The sequence below is a fragment of the Chiloscyllium punctatum genome, chromosome 24 (assembly GCF_047496795.1).
Source record: "Chiloscyllium punctatum isolate Juve2018m chromosome 24, sChiPun1.3, whole genome shotgun sequence".
In the NCBI taxonomy this organism is placed as follows: Eukaryota; Metazoa; Chordata; class Chondrichthyes; order Orectolobiformes; family Hemiscylliidae; genus Chiloscyllium; species Chiloscyllium punctatum.
The window spans coordinates 44,317,090-44,329,441 of NC_092762.1; the positions used below are offsets into that span (position 1 = coordinate 44,317,090).

At 39.9% G+C, this 12,352-nt stretch overlaps 1 protein-coding gene across 1 annotated transcript in view; it reads left to right on the plus strand.

The window, feature by feature from the left end:
• sirt6 (sirtuin 6) overlaps positions 1-10,628 on the plus strand; it is a 52,967-nt gene extending 42,339 nt beyond the window's left edge. Inside the window, exons 6-8 of the mRNA XM_072593768.1 lie at positions 2,461-2,541; positions 6,461-6,584; positions 8,942-10,628. Coding sequence (XP_072449869.1) covers positions 2,461-2,541; positions 6,461-6,584; positions 8,942-9,295 — 559 coding nt within the window. The 3' untranslated portion in view covers positions 9,296-10,628. The remainder of the gene's footprint in view (positions 1-2,460; positions 2,542-6,460; positions 6,585-8,941) is intronic.
• The last annotated feature ends 1,724 nt before the right edge of the window (positions 10,629-12,352 follow it).

Consider the following 12,352-nt stretch of genomic DNA (forward strand, 5'->3'; position numbering starts at 1 on the left):
GATAAGTGATGATCACAATAATTCTTATTTATACTGTTTCAAAAATCTGCAAAACATAGTTGTACGACATGTTTAATTTCAAATGTTTTGAAAAGAATGCAATGACAAGATGCAACAAAGAGTTGACACAATATGTGGTGATGTCTGTACCTGCATGTGCAGTCTCAATGGTTATAATCCCTGCATACAGGACAAATGTCATTAATAGAGACCTTAAACCATAATTAAACAGATGTACTCACTCCTAACATTGGTAACTATGAGATATTGCATACTAAGTCCCACAACTAGCCCACTCACAAGCGCTTTATATTTCCCAGTTTCAAGCGCTTCATGTGCATTCATTCATAACTCCTTTACTAACCCACTCACAAGCAAACGCTGTGTTCCCATTTCCCTGCTATAACATGATTTCATTCATTCATAAAACCGCGGTTCTGTAGTATATTTTACTATCATAGGATGGACTGAATTAAAACAATCCTTTCTAATCAAAACAACCCTTTCAAACTCTCTATTACATTTTTACACCCTATTAGTTCTTGCTACAAGCTGTATTTAGGCTTATTTACCTCTGTATAAGTGTAGCGTATTCAGAACAATACCATCCCTGCCATCATATCTCTACGAAAGATTATAATATAATCAACCCTTACCAATTGTTTCTCAGACCTGAATAGATTACAGAACGCCAAATGTTTTCCCCAATTAGTATGTACTTGTTACATACCTTTTAACTGGGCCATTATTCTTTTAGAAATTAACTGTCAAAACATGTGAAAATGCATGAATGAATGAAACTCACACCAGCAAATAAAAAACAAATCTCACAACCCAGCTGCAGTAATCAGTTTAATATCCTTCATTGTTTTATTAAGTACAGGTAAAATTTCTAACTTATTTAGCGCGTAGAGCATATAGTGTATTTTTACTAACATTTACTAACTTGAAAGACAAAAGGACCAACACACCTTAATTAAGCAAGCAAACTGGACAGACACACTTAATTCTATCAGGAGTAGCAGCCAGCACTTAGCACATATTTTAACCCATCTCCTGTGTCCCAGGACAGAAGGCCCTCAAACCTCTGTTTTATGTATAATACACAATGTAACACCATAGTAATGGAATAGGGTGTAGGTTTGCTCGCTGAGCTGTAGGTTTAATATCCAGACGTTTCATTACCTGGCTAGGTAACATCATCAGTGGCGACCTCCAAGTGAAGCGAAGCTGTTGTCTCCTGCTTTCTATTTATATCTTTCTCCTGGATGGGGTTCCTGGGGATTGTGGTGATGTCATTTCCTGTTTGTTTTCTATGGGGTTGATAGATGGCATCTAGATCTATGTGTTTGTTTATGGCGTTGTGGTTGGAGTGCCAGGCCTCGAGGAATTCTCTGGCATGTCTTTGCTTAGCCTGTCCCAAGATAGATGTGTTGTCCCAGTCGAAATGGTTTTTTTCATCTGTGTGTAGGGCTACGAGGGAGAGAGGGTCGTGTCTTTTTGTGGCTAGCTGGTGTTCGTGTATCCTGGTGGCTAACTTTCTTCCTGTTTGTCCTACGTAGTGTTTGTGGCAGTCCTTGCATGGAATTTTGTAGATGACATTGGTTTTGTCCATGGGTTGTACTGGGTCTTTGAAGTTTGTTAGTTTTTGTTTGAGAGTATTGGTGGGTTTGTGTGCTACTAAGATTCCGAGGGGTGTTAGTAGTCTGGATGTCATTTCTTTGATGTATGGCAAGATGGTTAGGGTTTCTGGCTGTTTTGGTCTGCTTGTCGTGGTTTGTTCTTGAGGAATCTGCGGACTGTATTTTTTTGATTATCCGTTCTTCTTGAATACGTTGTATAGGTGGTTCTCCTCTGTTTTCCGAAGTTCGTCTGTACTGTAGTGTGAGGTAGCTCGTTGGAATTGTGTTCTGATACAGCTTTGCTTGTGTGTGTTGGGATGGTTGCTGGTGTACTTAAGTATTTGGTCAATGTTTGTCGGTTTTCTGTGTACGCAGGTTTGTTGTTCTCCATTGTCCTTTCTTTCGACAGTGACGTCCAGGAATCTGCAGCACAGATGAACTTCGGAAAACAGAAGTTGCTCAGCGAGCAAACCTACACCCTAAACCTCAACCTGAGCTACAAACCTTACAAAATAGTAATGGAATTTTAATATATTGAAGAACTGTGCATAAATAGGCTTGTGTAAGAACTGTATTTCAGGGTTTTATTGTGCCTTGAACTTGTGGTACTTGCGATTGCTGAATAAAACGGTCTATGTTTGCCGCACATTGATTTCTGTCGTTATTTGAACACAATCCCACATTACTTAGTTATGACTCCCATTAGTTCCAATTGCAGCTTAGTTATTGCTGTCTGTGAGTATTTCTTGATTAATGCTTTTATGATGGTCATTGTGTTTCTAGCAGCAGAATTCTTGATGGTGCTGCAGAAATTGATGTTTTAAACGTTTGTTTCCAGAGGAAAGTTACGAGATACCATTTTGGATTGGGAAGATGCATTACCTGAGCGGGACCTCAGTTTGGCAGATGAAGCTTGCAGGTACATACAAAACAAATCAGTGGCAGATATTGCCAGAATGTTGGGAACTTTTTTAACTTCTGTTTTCTTTTGTTTACTAATTTTGAAGAGAATGGTCCTTTTTGTTTTTATAAAGGGCAGTTGTTCTCCTAATTAGTTTGGGTATTATTCCCCACAGGTGAACTTGCAGATTTCTTGGTTCCATTACTAAATTCTGACAACATTTTTGGCATCAGTTTGAGCTTCAGTGCATCAAGTCTGGTCAGTTATTCAATGAGATCATGGCTGATCTGATAATCCTCAACTCCACGTTCCTGTCTTATCCCCACAACACTTGATTTCCTAACTAATTAAAAATCAACCCAGCCTTGACAGCATTGTACAATAAAGAATTCCATAGATTCATTGCCCTTTGAGAGATAAAGTCCTCCTCATCTCTATCTTAAATGGATGACCCCTTACTCTAAAAATATATCCTCCCATAAAGGGAAGCAACTTCTCTGCAACTGTCCTGTCAAGCCTCTTAAGAATCTCATGTGTTTCTTGTTGTTCTGAGATGCCAGCAACACTGTAATAACAAACTGACTATGGGTGGCACAGTGGTTAGCACTGCTGCCTCACAGCACCAGAGACCCGGGTTCAATTCCCGCCTCAGGCGAGTGACTGTGTGGAGTTTGCACATTCTCCCCGTGTCTGCGTGGGTTTCCTCCGGGTGCTCCGGTTTCCTCCCACAGTCCAAAGATGTGCAGGTCAGGTGAATTGGCCATGCTAAATTGCCCGTAGTGTTAGGTAAGGGGTAGATGTAGGGGTATGGGTGGGTTGCGCTTTGGCGGGGCGGTGTGGACTTGTTGGGCCGAAGGGCCTGTTTCCACACTGTAAGTAATCTAATCTAATCTAATCATCCTGTGAGGAAGAGTCTGCTACCGAAAACGTTAACTCCATTGTTTTTCCAGTAATATCTGTTTTTGTTTCTGATTCAGAATATTCACAGTTCTTTCAGTTTTAACAAACTGATTTAATAGACCAAGTCAACAGCAGCATCCACTTTGTCCAGTGCCATGTGGACATCACCTGATTGGCAGACTATGCTTTTACCAGCATAACTCAAACAGATAATCTAACCACAATATCAAAGGACTGTTTACCTTGAGGAGCTTGTAACATTCCTTGAAGCTATCCACACAACCCAGTTAGAACTTCTGCAGACCAGTGCGGTTTGTGAACTCTGAGATTTCTTTTCTATTTCTCACTGCTAGCCAGGCTACTGATGAGAGTTCTGGTGCCACAAGCTCTATTCTGAATCTGATTAATATATGCATCCCTGCCTGAGTGTTTGCCTCTGGGCAAATGATTCTCTGACAGTGATGCCAAACTGTGGATTAGTTCTCCTCTGAGCCAGCAGGCAGTTTGAAATTCGGATTAAAATTTCTTGTTTCGAATGGTGTATCAAGTCAGTTGTGCCAGTTGAGCTCTTTGGTCAATTTTTCTATTTCTCATTTGTCACGTGTTTAATTGTTATCTTTCTATCTAGTTATCTTGGGCTTCCATCATGCGCTAGTCACATGCCACAAAGGCTTTCTCTTCTGGTACATTGTCAACATGTCCTTCTACCAATTACAGTGTTCAGATGGTGCTACCATGGCGTTTCCTTACCCACTTATCATAGATCTGAAAATAAAATTTGTTGGATAAGTACTAAATAACATTTCAATTCTGGAAAAATGTCAAGTTTGTTCAAACCCTCTTTTAATCTATTCATTAACTATTTACCCATTCTTCAAACAACGCCTCATTCACAAAATCAAGCCTGAAGGTCCTTCTGATGTCAGACAAAATACTCTTGCTGCCTTTTTTCAGATGACCACAAAATTGCACAAACATTTTAGCCATGATCTAATAGAGACCATAACAGGTTTGAAGGGCTGAATGGCTTATTTCAGTTCTAAGTAATCCCCTCCACCTCTTTATTCATTGAGTTATAGTTCTGAGTCCAACAACTACTCTGTATCACCAGTGAACAGTGGAGCTACCACTATCTAAAAGGGCTTGGAAACAGATGTTTCCAGTTTGCTGTCAGCAGCCCAGGGTTTCAGGAAGGTTATCAGAAATTGTAGTAGAATCTTGATCACCTGGGAAAATGGGCTGAGAAATGGCAAATGGAGTTTAATATAGATAAGTGTGAGGTAGTGCATTTTGGAAAGTCAGATCAAGGTAGGAGTTTCATGGTGAGTGGTAGGGCCTTAAGAAGTGTAGTGGAACTGAGGGACCTTGGAGTTCAGATGCGTGGTTCTCTGAAGGTGGAGTCACAGGTAGACTGGGCAGCGAAGAAAACTTTTGGCACACTTGCCTTCATCAGTCAGGGTATTGTGTATAAAAGTTGGGAAGTTATGTTGCAGTTGTACAGGGGAATGGTGAGGCCACACTTGAAGTATTGTGTTCACTTTTGGTCACGTTGTTATAGGCAGGATGTTATTAAATTGGAAAGAGTGCAGAAGAAACGTACAAGGACCTAGCCAAGACTCAGCAGTCTGATTTATAGGGAGAGGTTGGACAAGCTAGGATTTCTTTTTCTTTAGATCATAGGAGACTGAGGGGGTAATCTTATAGGAGTGTATAAGATCATGAGAGAAATGGCTAGAGTGAATGCACTCAGTCTTTTTCCCAGCATTGGGGAGTTAAGGACGAAAGGGCCTCGGTTTAAGATTTCTTTTTACACAGACTATGGTACGCATATGGAATGAGCTGCCAGCAGAAGTGGTTGAGATGGGTACATTAACAACATTTAAAAGGCATTTGGACAAATAATCAATAGGAAAGGTTTAGAAGAAAATGGGCCAAGTGAAGGGAAATGGACATTTTGTTCAGCATGGACCAGTTTGGGCTGAAGGGCCTGTCTCACTGCTGTAGGACTCTATGACTGTGTGACTTCACCATTCTTTTGATGGTCTTAGCCCAGACCTGACTACCCTCTGCTTTCATCTCATTCTTGTCTTCCAAAAAAGAAGTGTTTTTAAATAGTCCTCCATGACCAAAGTCAGAATGATTGCAAACTGCTTTGTAGGCAGTGAATTGTACAGTGCAGTCCTACAAACAGCAATTTGATAAATAAGAAGCTGATGTTTTTGTATTCTCGTGGTTTGGCACGGTGGCTCAGTGGTTAGCACTGCTGCCTCATAGCACCAGGAGCATGGTTTCGATTCCCGCCTCGGGCAATTGTCTGTGTGGAGTTTGCACATTCTCCCTGTGTCTGTGTGGGCTTCCTCTGGGTGCTTTGGTTTCTTCCCACAATCCAAAGATGTACAGATTAGATGAACTGGCCATGCTAAATGCCCATAGTGTTCAGGGATGTGTCGGTTAGATGCATTAGTCACGGGAAATGTCAAGTAATTGGGTTGGGAAATGGGTCTAGGTGGGATACTCTTCAGAGTGAACTTATTGAGCCGAAGGACCCTCTTCCACACTGTAGGGATTCTTTGATTCAAATCATTCTTTCTGCCTTTACTTTGAGCTGATTGTTGTGCCATTCCTTACTGCAGTCATCAGCTTCCCCACTCAATCCTGTCTCTCAACTGTGCAGTGTTCACTACATGTAACATTTCACTCTTTCTTTCCTTTGAGAAAGAAGCTAGAAAAATTATGTTGGTATTTTTCAGAGCAATCATAAAAGACTGCAGGGGGAATTATACTAAGTACCAATGGATTTGAAAATCTGTAATTAATTTTACCACTGAAGTTATAAAATAAAATAGAAATCTTTTTTAAAAGTATTTTTAATATGTTCAACATTTTAAAATTCAAATATTTCAGTCTGAGTAATGCTGTGCTTTGTTAAATAGTTATGTATGAATTGTGATGTGAATACCAAGTTTTTAAATACTCTGTTGCAAAAACAGATCTTTGCAGGTTTTATGTTTCCTCTTCTCTCCCTCCTCCCTTACAGAAAGTCTGATCTAGCCATTGCACTGGGGAGTTCTCTTCAGATCAAACCAAGCAGCAATCTGCCATTCAGTACAAAAAAGAGAGGAGGAAAGCTGGTTATTGTAAACCTTCAGGCCACAAAGCTGGTAAGTGTAAATAATTCAGGGAGTGAGGGTTCACGGTGAAACCTGAAGATTTGTAATTTGAAGTTGGTTTTTAAAAGAAATCTGGAAACCAGTTCAAGTATATGTTGGGATTGTGGGAGCATGTCGTTCTTATCCATTTGAAAATGGCACGCTCTCGACTGTTGACTGAAGTAGAGTTGCCTGTCGGTTGTGTCTAGGGAGACTAAGGATGGCAAATAAATTCTGTGCTTACCAGTGATACTCAAATGATTTGGGGAAAAGAAATATCTCACTCATTCCCAGTCTAGCCTATATATGATTCTGGGCCCCAACAATTTGACTCTTGACTTCAGTCAGAAATAGCCAGACAGAGCACTGAGCTGTATTCAACAAAGTGGCTCACTACCACTTTAAGGGCAGTTCAAGATTTGCAATGAAAACTGATTTAACCATTCAGTTAGCTGCGCGCAGTAAATGAATTGTTAAAAATGACCTAGTTATTATCTCATTACCGTTTGAGCAACCCCCTGTTTACCTAAGATGGCTGCACAGTTTCCTACATTAGCAACCGTAGCTAAACTATACAAAACACTGGTGTGGCCACACTTGGAATATTGTGTACAGTTCTGGTCCCCCCATTACAGAGAGGATGTGGAAGCATTGGAAAAGGTGCAGAGGAGATTTACCAGGATGTTGCCTGGTCTGGAGAGAAAGTCTTATGATGATAGGCTGAGAGACTTGGGTCTGTTCTCATTGGAAGGAAGAAGGCTAAGGGGGGATTTGATAGAGACATACACGATGATCGGAGGATTAGATAGGGTCGACAGAGAAAGACTTTTTTCCTGGGTGATGACGTCAGCTTGTACGAGAGTGCATAACTACAAATTGAGGGGTGATAGATTTAAGGCAGATGTCAAAGACAAGTTCTTTACACAGAGTGGTAAGAGCATGGACCCCTACCTGCTAATGTAATCAGCTCAGCCACATTAGGGAGATTTAAACAATCCTTTGATAAGCACGTGAATGATGATGGGATAGTGTAGGGGGATGAACTGAGAATAGTTCACAGGTCAGCGCAACATCAAGGACTGAAGGGCCTGTTCTGCACTGTATTGTTCTATGTTCTAAATTTCAAAAGTGCTCTATTGGCTATATAAAAAAAAGACTTTAGGCTGTTTTGAAATCATGGGAAATGTGCATGCAAGTGTCCTTTTCCATTCTGTGTATGGATTTGTATGTTAAGTTGTACATTTCAGTGAAATATCCTCTCCAGTGCCAGTCAGATAGGTTTTTGGATGCTGAGTGCATTCATCCAATATTAGAATAGAATAGAATCCTTACACTGTCTAAACAGGCCATTTGGCTCAATAAGTCCACACTGACCCTCCAAACAGTAGCCCACCGAGACCCATGCCCTTCTCAATTACTCTACATTTACTCCTGACTAATGCACCTGATCTACACATCCCTGTACACTATAGGCAATTAACCTAACTTGCACATCTTTTGGATTGTGGGAGGAAACTGGAACACCCAGAAGAAACCCACGCAGACACAGGGAGAATGTGCAAACTCCACACAGACAGATGTCCAAAGCTAGAGTCGAACTTGGGTCCCTGGCGCTGTGAGGCACCAGGATGCAAGTGTACATACCAATAAAACTCAGGGTTGGTTCCCAGCAACAAAGCTGATATTCCTTCCTGCATCGAACATGTAGATTGACATGGCACCTTTTGTTACCTGACAGGTCAATACTGTAATTATGTCACTTCACCAGTGTCCAATGTGAACCTTGTATGCTAGTTTATGTGTAGCCATGAGCAGCCTTAGTTCATTGAATTTATCAAGGATTGCACTTTGCATGTTTGGAATTTTTAATTGACATGTTTAGATACTGTGCTTTTTGAAAACTGTAGAAGCACACAGTTTTTGCACAGTTTCTTTTATTGAAAAGGCAGTGAAGCAGATTCAGTAGTAATTTTCGAAAGGGAATTGAACAAATACATGAAAAGAAAAGTTTGTCATTGCTGCATAATGGGCCAAATGGTCATATCCAAGTTTCTACAATTTTAATGCTTTACCTGTGTCTGAGTTGGGAACTGGGTGGAATTTGAAACCTAAAGCTGATAGCATTAGTTATCAGAAGGGTTTTGTGAAAATGAAGATTTCCTGGGCAGTTTGTGCCACCTTTAACACTCAGTTGTTCAGCCAGATATCAAAGTGAGTTGTGTCCTAGGTGTTTAGTCACCTAGTTTGTGAGAATTATTACAGTATTCAATCTTGAATCTCTCATGCTCAATGACATGATACTGATTATCTCATTACCCTAATCCACACTCTGTACAACATTTTAAATTGTTTCCTCCTTGTAACTACAGGACAGACATTCAGATCTTCGGATATTCAGCTATGTTGATGAAGTGATGGGCAAACTAATGAAGCATCTTGGCATCGAAATTCCCAAATGGGAAGGGCCACAGGTGGTGGAGACAGCAGAGGCAATTAAACCTGAAATGGGGATGCTACTTCCTGTCAAGACCGACCTCGACAGTAAACCTAAAATCAAGGTCAGGAGACAAAGTAGAGACACTGAGGAAGAAGGGGCAAGTGGATCCGAATCACTGCTGCTAGACTCTTCAAAACCCAACGGCTCCTTTAAGCAAGATTGCCAAGAGATGGACTGTAACACTTTTGATTCTAAACGCATCAAACTCGAACCTGTCATGGTGTGAAATATGCTTTTGCAATACTTCAGGACTTTTTTTATACAAATATGAATGTTTAATTGTACCTTTATATTTAACTGTATTAAACTCTGTGCTAAATGCAGCAAATCTGGCTGTTGGTGACTTTCCACAGTTTTTAAAGGAAGAATAAGTTGAACCCTAAGGCAAAAGAGTCCTTTTTAATTGTAGATCTAAAGAAAGCACCACTGGAACCTTCATTCTGAAGCATGCTAAAGGGGACGTTAGGAATATTTGAGCATTAATTAGTATGATTTATACAGATTTAAATAACAAGCTGCAGACCTGGAGTTTATGTAGTGTCAAGGATGGCTTTGGGATTTTACAGTTACATCATCTGTGATGGTGGTACGTTTAATACTTTTTTAAGTAACAAAGATTTATTTTCTGTTCAATGCTTTGAGCTTTATGCACTTATCATACATTCATGGCCACAGTATGGTGCTGCAGAAGTATGATGTTTGGAGTGTTGTGAATTATAAAGTTAAACACCAACATTTGACAGGATTTTGCTCATTCAGATGAGTCACATGAAATTAAGATCTAACAAGGGACTTGATGCCTCCTTTAATTTCCAGCCCAATGAGCCAGTTTCCTTAAAGTACAATTAAGCTGAGTTAGTCATCTGCTTGATAAAATTATTTTTTTGGTTTTGATTTGAAGGTTACTCATGTATTTATAATCTGGGCACAGTGCTTTTCATTGTGATATTTCCCATTCAGATTTAAATTTAATTTCTCTACAGATGCCAGTAACTTCTTTGTTATAAATTTATTTCCCAAAAGTTAATCTGCTATGAGTGAATATCGATACTGTACTTCAAATTATGTAGCAGATAATCATGTCAGTGTCTCAAAGGATTTCACATATTAAAGTGCTCTGATTATTATGCAGACAAGCCTAACTAACAACTGATGTGAAACCAAATAAGTATTGAATAATTCAACGCTAATGCATTGGGTCATAAGCAAACTTTAACAATTCCAATTGAGTGAACTTAATCCTATGTTTTTAGTTGTCTTGAATTCTGTTCAGTGTTACAATTACTGTTTTTGTATGTATAATAGAAAACTCCAATTGTTAACTTGGTGCCAGTGGCCACACTATAATCCCTGAATATGGGTATGTGTTCAAGTTCCACTCCAGAACCATGAGCACATATCCCTAGTTTGATGTTCCATTGCAGTACTGAACAAGCTCTTCCAGCTGAGTTGTAACTTTTCAAGATCCCATGGGGCAGTGTCGAAGAAAGTGGGAGTTATTTCTGATCTTCTAACCAATATGTATCTCTTAGCCAACTTTATTAAAACTACAGATTATTTGCTGTTGTCATATTGTTATTTGTAGGAGCTGCCTGTGCAGAAATTGGCTGCCACATTTCCTGTCATACATGATTGACAATACTTGAAAAGTACTTCATTGTCTGTAAAACACTTTGATTCACCCTGACTCATAAAACGTATTAGATTAGATTAGATTAGATTACTTACAGAGTGGAAACAGGCCCTTCGGCCCAACAAGTCCACACCGCCCCGCCGATTGTCAAATGCAAGTCACTTTTGTTTTCTTGAAAGCAGTAAAGCTTCATGTAAATCTAAAAGTTTTCAGTGAAACAGGCGTTAGTTAAGTAAATGTAACATCAAAGCAGTCTGCTCACCCTAGGTGATGGTGTTGATTCTTCGTCTGCCCCATTTGAGCTTTTCAATATGTCTTCCTATTTCCATTCCTTATGCACTTGTTTGTAAGAACTTACTTGCAGCATTTGGCAGTTAGGCCCCGTGAGCCTGGATAGCTAATCTGATTGTGACCTCAACTCCATTTTCTTGCGCACAGCCCCTACCACCACTAAAGAATTTGTCATCAAAGGTTTCTCTGCCTTGAATGGATATGATGAGCTAACCTCCATTACTTTTTGGGGAAGACAACCTCTGAAAGAAAACGGATGGCATGGTGTCTCAGTAGTTAGCACTGCTGCTTTAGCACCAGGGACCCGGGTTCGATTCCAGCCTCAGCCAACTGTCTGTGTGGAATTTGCACATTATCTCCGTGTGTGCGTGGGTTTTCTCCAGGTGCTCCAGTTTCCTCCCACAGTCCAAAGATGTACAGGCTAGGTGTATTGACCATGCTACTTTGCCCATAGTGTTCAGGGATGTGTAAGTTAGGTGCATTAATCAGGGGTAAATGTAAAGTAATAGGGTAGGGGAATGGGTTTGAATGGGTTGCTCTTTGGAGGATCAGTGTGGACATATTGGGCCAGATGGCCTGTTTCCACACTGTAGGGAATTGAAATAAAGGAACGTATCACAGTTTTAAATAGGAGAACTCCAGTTTTTAAACTGTCTCCCCACATTCTGAACTTCCGTACAAGGGGAACCACCCTCTTAACACGCACCCAGTCAAGAGTATCCTTAGAATTTTACATATTTTAATAAGATCATCTCTCATTCTTCTGAATTCTAAAGGCTTTAGGATCAATGTTTCCTCATAAGAGAATCCCTTTATCCCAGGAATTGGTCAAGTGAACCCTCATTGAATTGATTATGATGCATATATGTCATTTTTGTATTAAGACCAAAACTGTACACAGTATTCCATGTACAGTTTCAGCTCTGACCCTATAACAACATGTACTCCTTTTATAATTGATCCCGCATGCAATATTCACCAACTTTCCATTTGCTTTCCTAACTGCCTTCTGAACTTGACTATTAACTTTTTCTTTTTGTACGGAGATCCTTCTGTACCAAAAAGAACTGCTGTATCTCTCCATTCACATAATATAATATTTGTTGCCACAGTGATGAGGTCACATTTTCCTGTGTTATATTTCATCTTTCAAATTTTACCCATTCACTTAGTTTATCTAAATCACTTTCCAGACTCTCCATTACCCCTCGACAAATTACTTCAATGTCTGTCTTTGTGTCATCAGCAAATTTAGCTATCACACATCTGATCCCTTTATCTATATCATTGTAAATAGTTGAGGCTCCTGTACTAATATCTTTGACATTTCACTCGTAGCAGAAATTCAATCTGAATATG